Raw genomic sequence first — 22,062 nt, forward strand, 5'->3', positions numbered from 1 at the left:
AAGGCTTTCACTGAAGCTGACTCTAACAGAATTTTCAGGGTTCTTCATATTTGAATTTTCTGTGTCTACCCTTATGTTTTAAAAAATCACACTGATTTAAGCATAGTCTTATAGTCTTCTGTGGCTCCCAGATCTTGCCTATTAGGATTTTTTCCTCTTTTATCTGAATGTGCCTTAATCTTTATCTTGCTTTTATTTACCTCTGAGTCTGATTTAGAGTCACCTTGAAATTGGATTGGATCTTCAAGATGTTAGTCAGCCAGTCTAATCTAGAGTCATTACTTTTTGCCCTTTGCTCATTGCTGGGCATCCACATTATTAATCAGTTGTATCACAGATACCATATTATATAATACAAGGAGAAGGGGGTGTTATTAGTTACACTTTTTCCAGTCTCTCTTGGATAAAAGAGATAGAAGCTTTGAAATTTTGCCCCCATTTGTGCTCAATTACTGTAGGGACTTAGTCATGTCCACGAGGGCAGTAAAAAACAAAAATCAGGAAGTCCAACAGGATTGCCAAATTTTAATTTTTTTAAATAAGGAAATACAGTAGTCCCGTCATCTCTCATCATTGCCATTTTATTTAAGAAGAGATACTTTAGCACCAAAAATGTTGTAAGGTCAGTATCTCAAAATAAAGAGCACCGTCTAAAGAGGATATATTTAACTTGATAAAAAGGTTGACTTAATGGCCATTGCATCACGGCGTTTGGGAGGGCCTAAAGTAGAGAATTCTGTTCAAGGAGTGGTTCCACCTTTTCAGTTTCCTTAAACAGTGCCAGCTACTCTCTTGCTGGGAAACCAGGCCATCCCTTGAATCCAACTAACCTAGCAGCAGCATCACTTGTGAGGTTTTGTGCCCAGTTTTTTTAGGTAGCACAGACTACACAGTGTTGACATGCAATTATAGCACTTTATAGGGGTATGAACTGTGGGGTCTGGATTTGTTCATGTCTGAAGTGCCATGTTGTATTCTTAAGGACTGAGGAGGGAGGAGGCTGAGGTGGGACCTCAGCAACTGGCCTGCATCAGCTAAGGCTATTTGGTGGTGTTTACCCATCGTTTGTTTAAAAGCATGTGCTTAAACTTACTAAGTTCATGATCTCAGGTGATGGCTCAGATTGTTTCTGAGATATAAATGTGACTTTTCATCCCAGTCTCCATGGCACTTGCAGCTCACCCCCTGCAGAATCATCATATTCACTCTGTTGGGAATTTCCCAGGCCAGAGCCACAGATATGTTAAGTTTCCTTGAGTTCTCATTAGATTAAGAACACTCGGACTTTTTGCTTTCACATTAATGATAATTGGAAATATTTGAAAAAAAAAAAAAAAAAAAGAAAGAAAGAAAATATTTGTAAAGCCTGTCCTGGAACATTGAGATGCCTCATTATAACATTAGGGTCCACCTACATGACCTCAGTGTCCCCCATTTGTGTGTGAATTTCTGATGTGTTGGAGCCAGGTAAACCCCACTATGGTGAAAAATACAGAGATGGGCTTAGTGCAGAAAAGGTATAGTAGCGTCAAGCAAAGCCAGATGATACCACAGAGCACTGTGCAAATGAAGGCTGCAGCAGTGATCCCATCTGAGAAAAGAGTGACGGTGGAGTTGTCATACTGCGCCAGGTGGTGTAGGCTCTCAGGACTTATAGGACCTGCCCAGGGGCAGGTGGGACCACACTGACATCATCAGCAGGCATTTCAGGTCTGAAAAATGGCATCAGTCTCATTACTTTAATGTAGTTCCTCTGAGTTTTACTGTGAGTATTTTATTTGTCTTTATTTGTAAATTTGTTTTGGTCTCCATAATTGTAAAAGTGCTAAAGGAAGTTTATGCTGAGTTTTATGTTTGTACATTTTAAGAAATAGCATAATAAATAATTGGGTAAAAGTAATTCAATTTAAATTTAAGAAGTGAATACAAAGTTCTTTAATCAGGGGGATCCAACAGAATTAGTTTTTCCCCTTAGAGGGGGCCATTTGGTACATGAGTTTGAAAGGCTCCAGTGCAGGACTCTAAGCTCTGTGAGGCAAACACAGGTTTCCAGTCATATTTGTGTCATGCATGGTCCCTGTTCATGTGCTGAACATGAACATTTTGTAAATATTAGTTGAGTTGAGGAATTAGTTGAGATCATTGGTTTTCTGTCTTAATGAGATCTTATTTTTGTACGTGTATCCAATGCTTATTGTCCACACTAATAAAAGGGAGCCCTCCAAAAGTAATTTCTTTGTTTTTGTTGTTGTTGTTTATTTTTGGAGTGAATAATAAAGTTTTCTTAGTGATATTTGCATGACCTAAACACTTGCTAGAATGTCAGTAGCTGGAAGTAGATCCCAAACGTCATACAATTGTATCTATAAATATTTCCGTGATCTCTCTTAAAGATAAGGACTCCTTTATTAAACATCTATTATTACACTTTAAGAAATTAAGAGTAATTCTTTTTCTTTTTCTTTTCTTTTCTTTTCTTTTTTTTTTTTTTGAATAAAAAGATGACTGGTAAGGGGAACTTAACCCTTGACTTGGTGTTGTCAGCACCACGCTCTCCCAAGTGAGCTAACCGGCCATCCCTAAATAGGGATTTGAACCCGTGGGCTTGGTGTTACCAGCACCACACTCTCCCAAGTGAGCCACGGGCCAGCCCTTCTTTCTTTTTTTTTTTTTTTGGTGGATGTCCAGTACGGAGATCTGAACCTTTGACTTTGGTGTTATAACACCATGCTCTAAGCAACTGAGCTAACCAGTCAGTAGAACAATTCCTTAATAACATGAAATATCTAGTCATGTTCAAATTTTCAATTGTTAAAAAAAAAAAAAAAAATTTCAATTGTTTAAAAATGTCATAAGTATTTTTCTTCTAAAATTTAATTTGTTTGAATCAGGATTCAAGTAAGGATCACATATTGTGATTGGTTGCTGTACCATTTATGTCTCTTTTAAACTATAGGTCCCCTTTTCTTTTTTTTCCCTGCAATTTGTTGGAGAAACTGGGTAATTTGTCCTGTAGAGATATTTATTTGTCTGTAGAGATATTTATTTACTTTTAAACAGTTGATACATTCACATGGTATAACATTTAAAAGGTACAACATGGTAAGGGGTGAAAAACCTTCCTCCCCAGAGGCAATGAATATTACTAGTATCTTATATATTTTTTCAGAGATATTTTATACATATCCCAGCAATCGTGTGAAGGCATCTCTATCCTTTTTCTTTCTTTTTAATACAACTGGTAAAATCCTGTGCATACTGTTCTGCTCCTTGCTTTATTCACTTAGCATGGAATGATGCTTTTTCATGGATTTCTACATGTAGTGTTTGGCAACCTGTTAACTTTTCTCACGTATCAAATGACATTACTGCTTCCTAAAAATTGAGGGAAAGACAATATTCCTAGGATTATGTGATTGCACTGGAGTCTCCAAGGCTGGGAAACATTTGTTTTTGTCATTTCTTCAGCAAGCATTTATCTAAGCCCTTTTTCTGCTGGATGCTGTACTAGAAAGGCCTCTGCCCTCATGATCTTCCCTGGGGCCTGGACACACTGTATCCCATCATCAGCTCGTGCTTGGCCCAGAGGAGGCTTTCCATGAGTGTTTGCTGAGTTTCTAGCCCCTCACAGCTCCCTGTGTGGCCTAAACTGTATTCACACTGTAGACAAGCTTCTCAGGTTCCAAATGCTATGGCTGCAGTTCCCTCCTCTATTCTGATCCTGTAAATAAAGTCCTCATTTATTCTTGTCAATGACACTGAAAAATATACCCTTCTAAATAGTGACATGATGGAAAATGGCAAGTAGATTATAGTCAAGGATATCTTTCACAATTTAGAAAGCACAGTGCCTTTGGTTCGGTCTATTATTAATATCACCCATCAGTCTATTTATTGACCCTACATAGAAAGCTGGATGTTGCACTGAAATTGCAAAAGAAATCTTGACTTTTCCACCAAAGGGCTTATAAGAGGAATGCAAATTTCTTCAAGTCTCTCTTTAGATGGAAAGAGGCCTTACAGAGCTTCTGTTGATGGGGCTAAAATGGTTGGGATTCATCTAGCCCTGCAAATGGTCCCTAAGATGGATGGGTGCCTTGCTTCTTTGAATTCTTAGAGCCTTCTGCAGGAACTGGCACGGGGAAGGTCTCTAGGCCTCAGTTTTCTTGCTTGCATTAATAATAACTCACATAGCTGTTGTGAGTACCAAATGAGGTAATATCTGAGGACGCACTGTAAACACTAAATTATGTATTTGGTCTCCACTGTCAACACAAATGCATTTTGTGACATGTTTGAGGAGTAAATGAGGTAATATATTAAAATTACAAACACTTGATAAACTGTAGAGCTACACAAATATGAAATTTTGTCATCATCTAGTTCTGTTCCTTCATTTAAAGACATGGTGATTTAAAGATAATGGTGTCAGCTAAAGAGCAATACTGGATCCCAGGATGAGAGTCTTTGATCTCTAACCTGTGGTTCACAGATTTAATATTTTCTCTGGGTGGCCAACAGAGAAGCTATTGGTCTGGAATGGGGGAAGGAATGTGTGTATGAGATCCAATGGTTACATGTAAAAGATGGTTAAATTGGGGTTGGTAGTGATTGTTCACAGACGAGTGGAAGACCAGACTAACGAGGCTTGAGGATCCAGACATTCGGCTCTGGATTGGAATCCTCTAGGCTTGGTGGATGAAGTGGGTCCCTCCTTTGCCTTCTCTGGTGAGCACACAGCTGCCAAGTTTACACTGTTTGCATTGTTAATTTTTATTGTAATAGCAGGATGCTCTGGTATAGGGTGCTTGACCTACAAGATCTCGTTTTTGCCTCACAATGCCTCTTCAGGGAAGGCCTTTTTAACCCCATTTAACAGATGAAAAAACTGAGGTGCCGAGAAGTTAAGAAATTTACCCAAAGTCACACAACTTGTAAGTAGTATAGCTGTGACTCAGGCAAAATCTGTCTGTCCCCAAAGCCTGTGAGAAGCCCTCAACCCCTGCATCAGAGGACACCCACAGAAAGCATCTCAAAGAAGCAGAAATCCTTGTAACACTAATTTTCCTATCTATTTCCACAAACTCGTTTTCAGAATACCACAGATATTTAAGGATTTTTCCATTTTCCTTAGGTGTTAAAAAGGAACCCTGTTTTATATTTCCACCAACCTCTTGATCTAGGTTAACCTAGGATTAATTGTATTTAAATGTATAGTTTCTGGACCAAATAAGCTCATGTCAGTTGGAAAATACCACAGACAATTTTACTGCATCGTGTGTTTTGGAGCAAGTAGCAGAAATCATGAGTCTTCTGGTGGTATTTCAGTATTTATCTAAATGCCAACAAGCAATGGGTGGATTTCCATCTACCCTCTCTTTGGGAGTCTTTCTTTCCTTCTGCTACCTAAAATAGTCTGTTTTCACTTTGAATTATATTTCTTTATTTGTGAGACAGTAGTTTCTGAAGTAGATTTATAACTCTTTGAGCCTAGTAAGATGTTTTTTAGTCAAACAGGGAAAAGAGTGAAAGAAATACGACATTGGACAGTAGCTCCTCCGAGTGACAAATAGCGGAAAACTTTAATCTTGGATAGATAATTATTTGCCTGAACTACTTCATGACATTCTTTAAAACATCCAAAAGCTGCTTGACAGCCCAGGTCACATTGAGCTTTCTCTTTTGTTGCAGTGTATGACAGTTATTCATGAAGAGCTATGTAATAATGCAATAATCTCCTGGTAAGAAAATTCTGTTCAAGGGGATCACGATGGTGACAGCTTAGGCTAATGCCTTTTCCACAGACTCAGTCAATCAGTAAATATTTATGGAGTGTCCATTATGTGCTCAACACCCTAAATTTAAATTCATGTAGAATTTAAACATGAGGATTGAATTAGAAGGGCATAGACCAGAATCCCCAGCAGAGATTAAAGAGATATGAATCATCACTTTTATGTAGAGATGAGATGAGCAAATTTTCTAGTTATGAAAGGGTACTTACAACATGTGAAGGTGGGAAATGGTATAGTTTTTAGGGCCTAGAGGGGAATGGGCCCCTGGGTGGAAAAATACAAACTCAGTTCAGTTTCTCCCACTATGCTCTTACAACATGCTTCTGACACCAAATGAGTGGGGATTTCTCCCCACCAGCAAACAAGAAATTCTGTAGCAGATACCACCTGGGGTATGCTCCAGTTCAATTCCAACACTATCTACCTGGAGATAGCACCAGATCCCACAGGTTAAGGACTCAGTCCCCAAGACTGCCCCTTCCGCCATATGCCATTTGCAAGTCCATGGTTGTTTTACTTGTGCTTCTAACTGACCATCTATAAATCGGGGTTCCCATGACACCCTCCTTGGGTTTGATTAGTTTGCTTGAGCAGCTTACAGAACTCAGGGAAATGTGTACTTAACGTTTACTGTTTTGTTATAAAGGATATTACAAAGGAGACAGATGAAGAGATGCATAGAGCAAGGTGTGGGGGAATGGGTGTAGAACTTCCATGCCCTCCCTGGATGCACCCTCCGGAAGCCTCCACGTGTTCAGCTATGCCGAGGCTCTCTGAACCCTGTGGTCTTGGGTTTTTATGGAAGCTTTATTACATAGGTATGATTCAAGCACGGACAACTGTGTAGAAATGTAATTGGACAAAAAGGGTATGATCCAACAATAACTGGGAAACCCAGCAAGGCCTGTCTGTTCAGATTCTTCTTGGTCTCTCTGTGCAGCACTCCTTCCTCCTGGGTATGGGCAGGACCCTTTCTGGAATGGGGGTCTTACCACATACAATTAGATAAGGTAGGTAAGAGGATTTCTTTATATCCAGCTCCAAGACAGAAAGGCAGGGGAGGGTTAGAGCCCTGCCTTGGGGAGCCAGGAACCATAGATGAAAACCAATATATATCACAATATCGCAGCCCCCAATGAAGATTACTGTAGAGTCCAGCAGGTTGTACAGAAGTAGCCAGATACCATGGAGGGCTTGCAGTGAATCTCAAATGGTGAATGACAGTGCTTGTCCAACACAGCCCTGGGTCAAGTAACATGAAGCCAAGTAAATGCTTCTCACACCCACAGCTTCCTATCAGTCACTCACATGCACAACACAGTGTGATAGCCCAATGCACATGGCCACAGCAGCATATGGGTGGGACCATCTTCCAAGCTGACACCGGGAGTTTCCCTTGTAAAGCTTCGCTCCGCAAGGACTCACCCTCTTTGCTCCCAAACCCGTCCCTCTTGTCCTGTGTGCCCAGCTCCTGACTGCCCAGTATTGTTGGGCCTTGGCTCAGCTGGGAGCCCAGCCTGATGTCTGCTCCCACTCCTCCTTCTCACTGTCTGTCTGTCTTCTCTCATGGTTCCCCAACTATGAGTCTGTTTCCTTCTTTCTGCCTCCGTTATTTGAATTCCTCTAGTATTTATAGTTGGTACTTCAGAGTTTAGTATTTTATTATATATGGATTTGCACTATTTTGTAATTCTTTTGTGAATGCCATGTATTATACTTCTTTTGTATCCTCCCACAGAGGTTAGAATGAAGCTGATGCCTTTGGTACCTGTGGGGAGTAAGGTAGAATGTCAGAAGGGTGGTGTACTTGCGAACATCCCCCCAGTGGTGCTGACACTTTTTCAGTGGGTTCTGTTCTCTTCATTTACAAACCACTGCCTTATCCATGAGGGTATTCCCAGCTTATGCAGGTAAATTAATTTCTGGTAAATGGGATCATTTTCCTTCCCAAGTATGGAGAAGCATTTCCCCTATTTCTGATGAAATTGTCTTCCTTGATGGCCGGTTCCTTGCCTTTCGGGCGGCAGCACATATGCGCATGTGCATTGGGAAAGCCCGGCAGAGGAAGTCTGAGCGAGAGCCACGCTCAGTTTCACGTGGGCACACCTGCTCTTTGGGGTGGGGTATTTTAGAGGTAAGCCGGAGGTGGACTTGGAACAAATTCCTGCCTGACACAAGCCAAGTCTGGACCAAAACCAAAGGAGGAAGGCTGTTGGCGGGGTAGGCGTGGCAGTTGGGACTTTAAAGAAGGCTGAGAAAACTTGCTTCCAGAGTGGGAGGGAGGAGGGAGTGAGGCCTGGAGCAACAGTGGGGTGTTTGTGTTGGACAAATGGGGAGATAGGAACATTTGAGAGTGTAACTTACTTCTGTCTCTTGACTTGGGAAAGCAATCTGTTTAGTTAAGACCCCAACATATATTAACCCAGAGGGCTTCCTTTTGAGTTTTTATTTTTCTAGATCATTCATTATCCTCAATGCAAAGATCTGATAAAGCCAAGCTCAGGATTGGCTCAGGACTGCCTCGGGACCAATTCCCATGTGCCTCGTGTGTTAAAATTTTCTTACGGTTGTTTTTAACTAACATTTTTCTAATCTTAAAATATTTAATAAGGCAGCTTTCCTTTAAAGAGCTCAAAGCATTTTACAAACCTTATCTCAAGTATATCTGTGGATATTTTATAAGTTATTTTTTTAGGCTTCATAATTCCATCAACTTCTTTCAGTAATCTGTAATGTAATGTAACCTTCCCTCTCTTGTTTTATAGAAGAAAAAGCAAACTTTCATGAAGTTAGATAATTCACCCAACATCACTTGGCAGAACCTGGACTCAAACCCAGGTCCTCCGATTCTAAAACCTGTGTTGTTCGGTTATACTTCTTGGGCTCTTAGTCTAAGCTTCAAAATCCCCAGAGAGAGCAAGTGACCCACCCAGAGCTGCACAGCACAGCATGCTGCAGGGGTGAGGGGGTATAGAATAACTCAAAATGCCATTGGAAATGAGTAGCATAGTGACACAAATGGAATCCCCTCCCTCCTCTGACATCCAGAATCCAGCAGCACCTCTGGGTCCTTGCACTTGGTTTGTGACCTGGAAGTCGGGGGTGAGGTTCTTTTTGCTCTCAGAACAAACGACTGATAGCAGAAGCTGGGGAGGGGCTCCCTAAGGCCCAATGTTGGGGCTGGGTTATTCAGCACCAATTGGGGGACTATACAAGAACACCCTTCATTTTCAACCCCAGGAACTGAGCGCAAATTAGTCTTCCATATTTATCCACGTTTCCCTGGTAGTGTTTGACTTGGTCACAATGGAATCCGTGTGACCTCCAAGCCTGCTGCTCTAAACTGGCAGGAGATCCTGTTTCTACTCACAGCGTCTGATGTATTTATAAAACAGAAATAAGTAAAGCATGCCTTAAAATGCCATGCACATTGTATACTCTTGCCCTCAGAACCTTCTCTGTCTTGGAAGGACAAGGAGCCCAGAGCTTTTCCTGCTGTCTGGCCCTGTGTTAAAGGCTCTGGTGTTAAAGGTGGAGCCCTGAAGGGAGCTATTGCTCCCACAGCTGGCAGAATTCATCAAAGAGCAACAGAGCTGGGAGAGGCAGGAGAGCAAGCAAACTCAGTCCTGCGCAGTGGGTGAGTGGACAGAGTAAGTCTCTTTCCTGGGGAGGAAAGGGCTTGGCCTGTTGGTCTGGTCTCCTCACAGATCTACTTCTTGGTTCCTGCCATGGTGAAATGCAAGACTGTTATAGTTATAAATGGGCTGCCCGTGTTAATGCTCTCATCGCAGGCCTGGAAGTGTGTGTATTAGCCAAGTGCTGTGCTCTCTTCTGACACTGGGGGCCTTGGGAAACCAGAATGCTCAGAACTCCCGGCTATTTTTATTTTCTCCTTAACTGAATGTAACTATACATTCCTTTTCTGTTGCAGCTCTGGTCGAACTTTCTCTTGGCCTGCCTTGGTGAGTTTCATGGGGTCAGTGGTTCTTCAGCCAAGGGCTGTGCCATATACTGGTTCTTGCCCTTCCACCCTCATCTCCACTTCCTCCTTTTGGAAGCTTGTTTGCAAACATATAAGAGTGAGCGGGATCTATACTGTTCCTAAGACATGCCCTGGAAGTTTCCTCTGTGCAATAAATCTGGAGATGCTTTTCTCTTCAGTTGTACCCTTCTCTTAAAAATTCCAGTTAAACTAAGCAATGAGTTTGTTGGGCTCTGGTAAACTGAGATTTTCCTTTTGATATTTCAGAATTTAATTACAATATAGGTTTGTAAAATACAATGTTTAGAACTATCAAATCTATTAAAATGCCTGTCCTCTTAGAAAATTCTAGAATTTACATAGAGAAAACACCTGGCTTACGATTATTTTTGTTTGCTCTCAGGTATGGATTGAATGGTTTCTCAGTGATAGAGAAAACAATTTTGCTAGTGATTTTCCTAAGTGCTTTACCCAACTTCTTTAGGAGGAAGTATTACTCTTTCGGCAGAGTTATTTGCTAATGGGAAAGGCCAGCTTGCCTTCAGTATTCAGTAGTGGCATGTAAAGTACTCAATTAAAGGTATGTGTTTAGCTGGAAACTCAATCTTAGGCTATCTTTAGTTTAGTGACTTTCTTTTGTGGAAGCCCATGGGTTAGTAGCCAATCCTGACATTTAAATGTGAGGATCATGTTTTCTTGCTTTGGGTGACTTTCCTCTTACTAGGAACTTGTAGTCCATTTTCTGAAATTTCAGTGTGTTGCGTGTGTGACCTTATGACTTTGTGGAAGAATGTGGTTAAATAAAACTGTTATCATGTGAGCCGATTTGCACAAAAAGGCAATTTTAAGGTCTTAATTTTGAACTCGACTGAGGGCAATGTTAGCATAAATGTATTTAACTGTCTGTCAGTCCCTCTGCTTCTCTTTTACTAACTTGTATGCGACTTTGGGTGATCCCTTCACCTTGTAGGACTTGACTTGTAAGAGATGTTGGCTCAGATCACTCAGGGGCTTTCTCCTTCCTTGTTGCTTCCAGGCTCCCTACCTCAAGCCACTCCCCAGGGCGCCCCCCTGGCTTGAGTTGCTGAAAGTAAGTATCTACGGACCCAGTGCTTAGTGTTCAAAAATAAATGTCTCTTGGCATTTCTTGGAAAACAGGGTTTGGCCCTGTTGTTGCCAGGGCCTTTATGTCATTTCAGGCTTGAGGTGCTGAGATCAGCCTCTTAGCTGATTGTGGTCTGAATTGATTGGGTAACAAGGACCCTTTCAAAAGGGTGTGGCAGAAGGTCTCTTCAGCCTGTAAAGGACAGGAGTGTGGACCTACTGAGTCATGAGAGGTAATTTGGGCATGTTCTGTCACAGTTCTGGAAGCTAGAAGTTAGAAATCAAGGTGTTGGCAAACTTGGTTCCTTCTTTGGGCTCTGAGGGAAAGTCTATTCCACTGGTGGTTGCTGGCAATCCTTTACATTCCTTGGCGTTCCTTGGCTATAGATACATCACTCCAGTCTCTGCTTCCATCCTCACATGGCCTTCTGTCCTGTGTGTCTGTGTCTCTGTGTCCAAATTTCCCTCTTCTTACAAGGACACCAGTCATGGGGTTAGGATCCACTCTAATCAATATGGCCCCATCTTAACTTGGTTACATCTGCAAAGACCCTATTTCCAAAGAAGGTCACGTTCACAGGTTCCAGGTGGACATGAATTTTGAGAGGACACTGTTCAACTCACTATACTAGACAATAGGTTTTATGTGTTTGAGATCTGTGCTTGGTTTGTTCTTTCTTTCTTTTTACTGTAAGTTTTGTATTGTCTGAATATTAATATTATAAGGCTGAAATCATCACTAGCTCATGCAGGTGGAATGAATATGACAGACTTATTGGCATAAATGACACAGCTGAAAATATATAACTATTTAATTTATTTGAAGAAAGAACAAAGGCCCAGAGGGTTGTTAGTTCTTATTTATTGTGTAATGGTCTATGAAGAAGGCTGGAAAACAGTGGCCGTTTTCTGTTACAAAGTACAGAGATAGCTTTTTCCTGTGCTCTTTAGCCAAGGACTGCAATTCTATCCCTAGAATCTCAGACATTTTGAGCCAAAAGACACCTTTGGTACCATCTACTTGTAATCTTGCCCTCTCATTTTACAGATGAGGTCTTTGGGCACAAGAGGCTAAGTGACCTGTTCAAGGTTACCAGCTAGGAAGGGGCAGAGAAGGCACCAGGACCCAGGTCTCAGAACTTGCTGGCTGGAGCTTTTCCCAGTGCGTGGCCTGTCTCTTGCTGCATCTGTGCCTCAATCTTAAAATACTGCTCTTAGCCATGGGACAGCAGTGAGAAGCGTGGGAGGAACAGCCCAGGCCTTCCCTACTGGTGGAAATACCCATCTAGCATGTCTCAGAGACCAAGGGCAATACCAAAAGTTCCTTTAATGACCAGATGTTGGGCGTTTGGCAGCATCTTGGGTTCTTTTGTTAATGTAGAGACTACAAATGGAATTCTATTATTTACAGCACCTAAATCCCACTCTTAAAATGGCGGGAGAGGTGCAGGGCTAGCCAGCTGAGGGAGGATTGATACCAGCACACAGGAAGCGCCGCCCATCGTGGAGATGGAGCAGGGGTTTGGGGTGGGGATCCACAAACCCGGCCCTCCTCTCTAGGCTGCCTGATGTTCATTTCACCTGGATTTAACCTGCCTAGAAAAGGGGGAGGGGCACACAAAATAGTACAATGACATGTGAGTTTGTTATGTCTGGAACAAGTTCAGAATATTAATATTTAGTGGCAGGCTGGACTTGGAAAGAAAGAACACCGTAAAATAAAATGCAGCAAAATAAGTTAAAATGAACATGGCAAGTTTCATTCTAAAATTGCCTGTTAATTCCTGGATCACTACTTATGTGTATGTGCACTATACACATACACACTCTCATTCTCACACATTTCTAAATCCTACACTTCATTCTCTGTGGTTCAGTTCTAGATCTAGTTGCTCCATGAGTCCTTTTCTGGTTAATTTATTCCTGGACTAATTATTCTTTTCTGAGTGTCTAAAGAATATGTAGTCTTAATATAAACTTCTTTTCTCCCCAGGTGAAATGAGAATTCTACTTCATTGTGGTCCTGCACACAGTGGGCACACAGTAGGTAGTCAGGTACATTAAGCCTGCTGAAATTCAAGGGAAGTAGCCCTAGGGACACGTAGAAGAACTGACCTGCTCCTCAGGATTTAGGGTTCGAGTCTTGGATCAAGGCTGCATGTTTGGACCACAATAATTATAAATCTCTCATAGGATTGCCTTCCCTGAATTTAACTGAATTTTAAAGCTGGCATTTTTTGAGGGTTGAGGAAATTAATTCTGTACTGCCTTTGCTATTTAAAAAAAAAAGTTGTAGGAGGACATTGTCTATCACATCATTCAAAGTCCCACTTTTTTTGGTAATTCTGTGCCACAAAAGCCTTGTTTCTACGGAGTATCTGTCACACTCCTGGATAGAAGAGCACAATATATGTTTATCTTTTTTTTCCTTTTTGGAGAATTATAGGTCTGACTGGGTTCTCCTTTTTCTTTTTTTTTGGACCGGTAAGGGGATCGCAACCCCCAGCACGGTGTTGTCTGCACCACGTTCAGCCAGTGAGTGCACCGGCCATCCCTATATAGAATCCGAACCTGGGGCCTCGGCACTACCAGCGCTGCACTCTCCCGAGTGAGCCACGGGGCTGGCTCTGGGTTCTCCTTTTTCCCCTGACGTTCAGAAAGCTCAGATACATTCTATGCTTAATCACACACATAATTGCTGTGTATGTTGACATATGTATGAGGGTACTTCAGAAAGTTCATGGAAAGATTTGTATTATCTTTTAATTCCATTTTTCTATGAACTTTTTGAAGTACTCTTGTATTTTCCTTGTTCAGGGTTTTAAAATTTCTTCTTAGATTTTGTTAGTTGCTATTTTAAAGCTTTTTTTTGAATTTTGGAAAACAGAAAAAAAGAGAGAAATTGCCACTACTCTTATAACCCAGATTTTAGCATCTGTGAAGATTTGGTTATATAGTATTTCCTTCTGTATCATTAGAAATTGCAGAGTAAAAGAGTCTGGAAATCACAGTGGTTTAAACTGTTTATTCTCTTGTAGAAGAAATCCTGAGGCAGGCCTTCTAGGTCTCATATGGTGGCTCCCTTATATTATAAAGGACTCAGACTACTTTCTACTCTGCTGTCCTCTTACTGGGGCTCCTAGAGTGACCTCAAGGTCACTTCATGGCCTTGTTGGAATTGCAGCCATATTGCCTGCATTCCAGGCATAAGGGAAAAGAGCAAAAGAAGGGTTAACTCCCTCCCTTTTAAGGAGCCTTCTCAGAAATTAGACCAACCCCTCTAGAATTGGCCAGAATTTAGTCACATGGACTGCTATGGTTTGGGTGTGGTTTGTCCTATCAAAACTCATGCTGAAATTTGATTCCCAATATAGCCATGTTGGAAGGTAAGGACAGTGGAAGATGTTTGGATCAAGGTGCACTACCCCCATGAATAGATTGATGCCTTCTTACAGAAGTGAGTGAGTTTTCACTCCATTGGGAATGGATTTGTTCCCAAGAGACTGGGTTGTGCCTCTTGGCATATGCCCTGCTCCCCTTCTACTTTCTGCCATGAGTTCTACCATGACTTAAAGCCGCATGAGGCCCTCACCAGATGCAGCCATCCAGTCTTGAACTTTCCAAACACCAGAATTGTGAGTGAGCCAAATAAACCTCTTTTCTTTATAAATTGCCCAGCCTCAGGCATTCTGTTATAGCAACACTAACCAGACTAAGACAGTCACATAGCTGCAAGAGAGCCTGGGGTATATAGTTTTTTTCAGCTAGGCACATTTCCCAGGTTTCTGTTACTAAGGATGAAAGAGAGACTTACTGTTGGAAAGCAATCAGCAGTCTATCACATTTCCAAATATTTCTGTATGCATACGAGGGTACTTCAAAAGTTTCGTGGAAAAATAGAATTAAAAAGTAATATGACCAAGGTCAAGGGTTCAGATCCCCATACTGGCCAGCCAACAATAAAAAAAAGTTAATATGAATCTTTCCATGAAGTTTTGAAGTAACCTCATATATATTCAGTAATGGTGTTTTGTTGAAGCCACCTGTAGTTTGTGGAGTAAGATATAAACAAACATCCATGTAAATATGAACAAATAAAAGATACTACATATTGTTATCTTATAGGCTTTGCCATTCTGCCTTTCCATAGTTTTTTTCTATGAATTTATCATTTATACATATACTGATAATATTTTTTTGAATATTCCATCAATATAGACTTATCCAGGGCTAGAAGGAAATTTAGTTTTCTTCAAGGGTTGCATTTTCAGATGACTACAAGGACCATTCAGGTACCATAGATAATTAAAGTGGGCCCAGTGTTGACATAATCGGGAGTGGTGGGAATTGTGGCAACCTGGAGAGAGCATGCCCTATCTGAAGGGGGCAGCCGCCACTCAGCTCCGTTCATTGTTGCCATGTGACAATGCTGGCTCCATGCTGCAAAATCTTCTGATTTCATTTTCAAGAGAAACCAGAAATCTAGATTTTTATCTGAAATCTCCTGGTGTTTTTAACTTGGCAACTAATACACTCAATTTTATAAAATGCTAGCCAAATGCAACACCAACCTGTGGGCTGCCAGTTTGGGATTTTCATTCTGGTGCATACCTTGTTTTTCATTTGGCACCGAGCCTGGTGAGATCAAATGTCTTGTGATGTGGCTGGAGACTTTGCTCTTCAGGCCCCATCTCAACAAAACCTGGTCCTCTGTGACTAGTTTGTCTCAGAATATGAAAAGATAATAAAAATTTGAAGTAGAGCAAGACTACTCTGAAGGTTGATTCTCTCCTTTAGCTGGCTTTCATTTTCTTCTTAAATCATTTTGGTGGAACAGAAAAAAATTGAGCTCAAGTCTCAGCTCTGCTATTTACAGCTGTGTGACTTAGGGCAAACTTCTGGTGTCTTGTTTGTGTTTCTGGAACCATCTATTGTCTTACTTGCTTGCTTCTTTTTCTCTGTTTTTCCTGCTTTTGAGTAGCACAGCATGGTGGTTAAGGGGAGGTTCTCTGGAGCCAGATATGAATCCTGGCTTTTCTACCTACCAGCTGTGTGATGAGCAGGTTACTAAAACTTTTTATGCCTCAGTTTTCTCATCTGTAAAATGGGGATAATGATAGCATCTACCTCATAGGCCGCTCTCCCACATTCTCTTTTTTGCTTCTTCTTCTGCTTGGGAAGCCACAGATCTTTTATTAGCAGGTTCTTACAGTGGGCTCAGTTCCGGTCTCTGTCTCACAGTGAGCACTTCTAGCTCCTGGTGCCCCTTGGCAGCCAGCCTGTGGCCCCCCGTCTGGACCTAGACCCAGCATGCAATGCAGCCAGTCCTCACTCATTGCTTTTGGCTCTGTTCTGTTTCTGGTACCTTGTTCTTGAGCCTATCTGTGCCCTTTTACTTTTCTCAGCTCATATTTTTTTTGGTCATTACTATATGTTTGGAAGGGAAGGAATGGGTCAACTGGCTGTGCTGTCTTGATCTAAAGCCTTGCTAAATTATTTCATTGGTCACACAGAGAGGACACCTATCCTATTAGGCGATTTTGAAGATCATGTTATAAGATAAGATGTAAAAGCAGTGTGAGTTGCTTTAGCCAGAATTATGAACGCAGCAGCTAACTTTTCCTGGAAACCAGTCCTGCTGGATTCACAAAGGCTTCCCCCACCAGGTTTGTTAAAACGGCCAAACATCCAAGAGTATGGCACACATGTTAATTAAAGAAATTGTCTTTTTCCCTAAAGACTTTAAATGCAGAGAAACTTAGACTGTGTTTATGTTTCAATTAAATTGCATCTTTCTCATTCTATAATACATCACCATCCAATCTTTTCAGCTTTTAGGTTAATTTGAATAAGACATCTGACCTGACCAGCCCAGCTGTTCAACTACTCAATGAAAATTAATATTCGCAGGGAGGAGTAAGTGACATAGGTATGTATTTCTAAGACTCATTGTTGCTTCTCCTCTTTGCCTCCTTTTATGTTAGTAAGTAGTAACTAGAAGCAGGAAGGGAAGGACTTGTTTATTTTGTTTTTTAATTCAGTAAGTCTTCTCTAGACCAACAAGGAAACTGGTAAAACCACCTCCTGCATGACGCTGTTCTTTTTCCCACAAAGGTGACGAGAAAGAACTTCTGTTTCGGTTCCATATTACCAGCATTTAGCCAGAAAAACTTTAGAATTTATGATGGATTTTGTTTCTAGCCCTCTACTTGCTAGACTTAAACATCTACATTCATAAGCTTCACCATCTTGGATATTTGCTTAGCATCGGTTTGACTAGTGTAGGTGGCAGGGCTCCAACAAGATGAGAGAGGAGGGTTGCAGGTTAAACCCAGAGTGCATCTTTTAGTGCAGTGCTGTGTACTTTTTTAGGCCACAGACCCCTTTGAAAATCTGATTAAAGGTATGAACGCTCTTTCCAGAAAACTGCACATATGCACAGACTTTCACATATGATTTTAGGGGGGTTCTTGGACCCTAGAGGACCCACAGACCCCAAGTTAAGAATCTTTGTTTTAGGGGTTTATAGATAGCCTACAGGTGCCATGACCCCAGGAGTGAGGTGACGTGTCCCCAGAAGTTAAGTTTCAAGAAAACTGCTTGTAAAAGTTCAAAGGTTGATGCAGCTGAGAGTATATTCCGAGGTCTAGCCTCAATCTGAAATTGTGTCATGTACGTTTTTAAAAATTATTTTCTTGCCCTGGTGGTGGAAGGCTGGTTAAGGAGCTGTGATCTTTGATTTCCTTTCCTCCCTGAATTGAGAACTCCTGCCAGAGATCATCTGTAGTGTATTTAGGTCCTATATTTGCCAAAGTCACCTTGATTTTAGAAAAGGGTTTCTGAGTGATCTCTGGACTTGCTGTAGGTATCAGCAGAGTTCAGTTAATTATACCCCAAACACATTTTTTGGACATTTTTTTGTCCTGCCTCCTCTGTCTCCATCATTGGCTACCAGAGTTCTCATGATGAGTGTTTTCAGCAGAGGCTACTTGAAACCATTCCAGGGAAGCTGTTGCCATAGCTACTTTGGCTATGTGAGTTACCATTTTCTCCTGTTTGTTAGCTTGTGGTTTCCCTGATTTTTAAGGTAACAGCTGATGTTATATTTTTTCTACTGAGCAGCAAGGAAAATACTGGATTTTTGCTGCTGTTACTTTTGTTGTTGATATTTGGTTTTATGTGTTTGGAGTGGAGGGTGTGTGTGTGTGTGTTTTATATATAAGGTAAAATTACCTGAAAAGATGAAATATTAGGAGAGTCAGATATGCATATACATTTCTTGTACTCCAATTATAAGTTTTGGTCTAGTGGTCAAATTTGGCCCACTTGTAGCCTAATTTGGGACTAATTGCTGTAGTCAGGTACCTTCCGCAGGAAAAAAAATTGGCCAAGCTCCATTTCACAGCCCAGGAGCTGGGACCTCTGTGACCTGGGCTGAGTGTGAACTGGACACCAGCACCAGCTGCCTTCATGAAGCAGATGGCCAAGTCAGACCAAGGTTGCTTTATCTCAGCCTGTTCTGAAAATAATGAGGTAGAGCCAGCAGGCAGTACAGCCACACCTTGTTGCACCAGCAATCGCATCCCACGTTTCTGTTCAAGGCTGTAAACATAGCACTTAACACACATCTGGTGCACCAGGTGCAAATTAAATCTACAGAGACATTTGAGGTGGCCTGTTAACAGAAATCAAAGTGCTACCCCCACTCCTGCTCCTGCCTCTCTAACTGGTCTTATTTTTTTACTCTCTAAAGGACACTATTCTCAGCATTTTCCAATTTGCTTATCCTGGAAGTTCTCATGAGATTAAAAAAAGAAAACAGCAGCCTACTCAGTTTATCAGTGCTCAGCACTGTGTGTTTGTGATTTGGGTGGTCGCCACTCTGTTGGTTGCTGCAAGGTACTGATAGTGTCTGCCTGGGTGGACCCCAAGAACATATCTGGATCATGGTGTGCCATCATGTCTCTTAGCACAACAGGCCTCTGTAGGGTGGTGGGCTCCACCCTCCTCGCTGTGTTTGCAAACCCAGACCTGTGCTTCTGCTCCCCAGATCAAGATGAACGCCATGCTGGAGACCCCCGAGCTCCCGGCCGTATTTGATGGGGTGAAGTTGGCTGCAGTGGCTGCCGTGCTGTACGTGATCGTCCGATGTTTGAACCTGAAGAGCCCCACAGCTTCACCTGACCTCTACTTCCAGGACTCGGCGCTTTCGCGCTTTCTGCTCAAGTCCTGTCCTCTTCTGACCAAAGAGTGAGTAGGCTTCATGCCCTCTTTATACCCACGCACTGATCTTTTTGGCTTTGTGTGATGTTCAGAGAAGAACTTCCTCACATCAGGTCCTTGAGGCATCGATGGCAAATGGAGTCACTGGTGTTCATAGTGATAGTCACAGTCTCGATAGTGGTCTGGTGTTTGAATCCTGGAGGGCAGGAGAGGGAATCAGATCTTTGTTGCCTGGAAACATCCCTTCCTCCAGTGTTGTGTCACCATCCATGGCAAGGGCTTTGCAGAAAACAGTAGTCATTTTTAGGTAGGTAGGGAAAACTTGGACAGTATTTTAGCCTTTTAGTAAATGCCCTATTGCCAGTTCTAGGGCAAAGAAACCAACTTACCCAAAATAGTTAATAAATAAAAAAGCAGAGACCTATTAGTTGGGTCCTCTCCATCTGCTTTATTGAAAAATATACTGAGCGTTTTCTAAGAATGCACTTAAGGAGAGTGCTTTCATTTCGAGTAAAGCTGGTTTCCCTGTAGAAGCCTAGATCAGTATTTTGGGGGCTTCAGGGGTGGGCACTGCTCCTGACAGAGGAAACTATAGTTGTAAAGTAAAGGGAATCTGCATTCCATTTCACACATACTGTTTTCAAGTGGCATGGTGTAAGATTTTTCCCTGTTGATGTCTTCTGATTAATCCTGTCTTCCTTTGGGGCCTGGGGTGAGTATCATATACGAAGCATTCCATGTTCTCCCGGTCAGGAGAATGAATTCTTCATTCCTTTCTTGCCATTGCTGCTTCACTCTCTGCCCCTTCAGGCTTACTCCATTCTGCCTGTTGTGTCTTATCAGACTGCAGCTGCCTGGAGAGCTGTCTTACTCAAACTGTGTCCACTTAGCACGTGACTAATGAAGTTTCTAATACTCAATAGAAGTAGAAACTTTTCCCTTCATCTTGACATCACCTCTCACCCCCTCACTTGAGAGTTGGTGGCACTGGATGATTGGTTATTTTCTAAGAGCGGACAGATGGGCAACAGAGGCATCTGAGATCATGGGTTCTTGCTTTGTTTAGTTTGGTTGTCTAGTTAATTTTCACATGCTGCTAGCCAAGAGCTACCTACCACATGAGCTTTGAGTGTTTGTGTGCAATTTTCTCATAGTTGTGACAGTGATGCCAGGACCGCAAGTCAAGAGAGATGTTGCCTAATAGTGGTGGAGCACCATGTACAACATAAATGTCATCATATTGAAATGAGAACTGCCCCTGCTGAGGGGACTTTACGTTACAGTAGGCTCCACGATCAGGCATTAGACCAGGGACGTGTGTTCTTATCTCGCAATCTGGGGTTAAAAATCCACTCTGTAAAAGGCGTGTGCAGTGTCATTATGTTTTGAAAATTGCCCAGCTTACTGGTATTTCAATGTTTCTTCAATACTTAATTTAGATAATTCACTAATTTGGACTGGTTAGTGACATTTTGCACCCACTTTCAGTTTGGGTGGGACTGCTAGATCAGTTCCTTGGTCATCTCATTTTTAGAGAACTTTTGAAAACCAGGGTATTTAGAATTGCAAGTTTATGTGTAGGTGAATACAAATTCCTACCCAGCATTGGTTCCTGAGTAATTAGAGGGAGGAAGCCTCAGAAATGCTGTCCAGGCTCCAGAAAAATACCATGGAAGGTTTGATTCCACACTAATTGTTCAAAGTGTTAAAAAAAAAGCTGAGTATGGCAGTTTTTACCTCTTTTTTCTTATTTTCCTTTTAAAAATAACTCAGGGACATTAAGCCTGATAGAGTTTGGATGTGTTGTTCCCCCAAAACTCATGTGGAAATCTGATTCCCAACGTGACAGTGTTGGAAGCTGTTTGAGTCATGGGGGCGGATCCCTCATGAATGGATTAATGCTCTCCCTAGGTGGGGGGATTAATGAGTGAGTTCTCGCTCGCTCTATTAGTTCCAGCAAGAGCTGGTTGTTTAAATGACCCTAGCACCTCCACATTCTCTCTCTCTCTTGCTTCCTTTCGCCATGTTATCTGCTTGTATCCACCGGCTGCCTGCCACTTTCCACCATGAGTAGAAGCAGCCTGAGGCCCATGCCAGTTGCAGTTGTCCCAGAATCATAAGCCAAATAAACCTCTGTTCTTTATAAATTACCCAGTCTCAGGTATTTCTGTTATAGCAACACAAAATCAGACTAATACAAAGCCCAACAGTTTCTCTTTGCTTTTTTCCTTCCCTGGCACACTTTATCGATGAGCCTAAGGTGCTTGACCTGGTGCCATATGACCTCTATTGAGATGACCCTCCCCCCACCCCTGTTATGGAAGTACATCCCTGTTGCCATCTCCTTGGTCCTTGTGACTGTGTATAGAAAGTTAGCATCAACCTGAGCCAGTGGCATCAGTGTGGAGCTCCTGGTCATTGGCCAACTGCCACACTCTCTCCTGGTGAAGCCTGAATTGGGAACAGGTACAGGTCAGCCTAGGTTAAAGTCAGAGCTGATGCTTGTTTAGGAATTAGTTTTGGATGGTTTAAAGGTGGGTGTGCAGGGACAAGTTCCCCAGAAACTATTTACTTCTAAGACCTGTCCCTTTGATTATAAGACCAGCCCTCTTAGAGCATGTTGGAACATTACTTAAGCAGCTAAATCCCAAACACCCAAGCAGACTTGAACGAGACAAAAGAATTCACTTTTTTTCTCTATCTTTTCTTTCTTTCTTTTTTTTTTTTTGCGACTGGCCAGTATGGCAATCCAAACCCGTGACCTTGGTGTTATAAAGCTGCACTGTAACCAGCTGAGCTGGTTAGCCCCTTTCCTCCATCTTTTAACTAATCTCTTATTTCTGATTTAGATTCTAATTTTAGGAATAACTATATCCTGTGTTCATGTAGCTCATCACCAGAACATTTTCATGTATCTCTTTTGTCCATGTTACTGCATTTGAAATTTGTTGAGTACCT

The 22,062-nt window shown here is 41.8% G+C and overlaps 1 protein-coding gene across 6 annotated transcripts in view; it reads left to right on the plus strand.

The window, feature by feature from the left end:
* The window catches only part of ABHD2 (abhydrolase domain containing 2, acylglycerol lipase), a 95,892-nt gene that overhangs the window by 5,446 nt on the left and 68,384 nt on the right, over positions 1 to 22,062 (plus strand). For 2 of the 6 annotated variants that reach the window (XM_063090327.1, XM_063090322.1), the window contains exon 2: positions 18,932 to 19,131. In XM_063090327.1, coding sequence (XP_062946397.1) covers positions 18,932 to 19,131 — 200 coding nt within the window. Of the gene's footprint in view, positions 1 to 9,257; positions 9,433 to 9,726; positions 9,758 to 16,712; positions 16,811 to 18,931; positions 19,132 to 22,062 lie in introns of those variants that run through there. The other 4 variants (XM_063090325.1, XM_063090323.1, XM_063090326.1 and 1 more) reach the window with 4 other exon arrangements.

Source organism: Cynocephalus volans, chromosome 3 (genome assembly GCF_027409185.1).
Source record: "Cynocephalus volans isolate mCynVol1 chromosome 3, mCynVol1.pri, whole genome shotgun sequence".
NCBI classification, from domain to species: domain Eukaryota; kingdom Metazoa; phylum Chordata; class Mammalia; order Dermoptera; family Cynocephalidae; genus Cynocephalus; species Cynocephalus volans.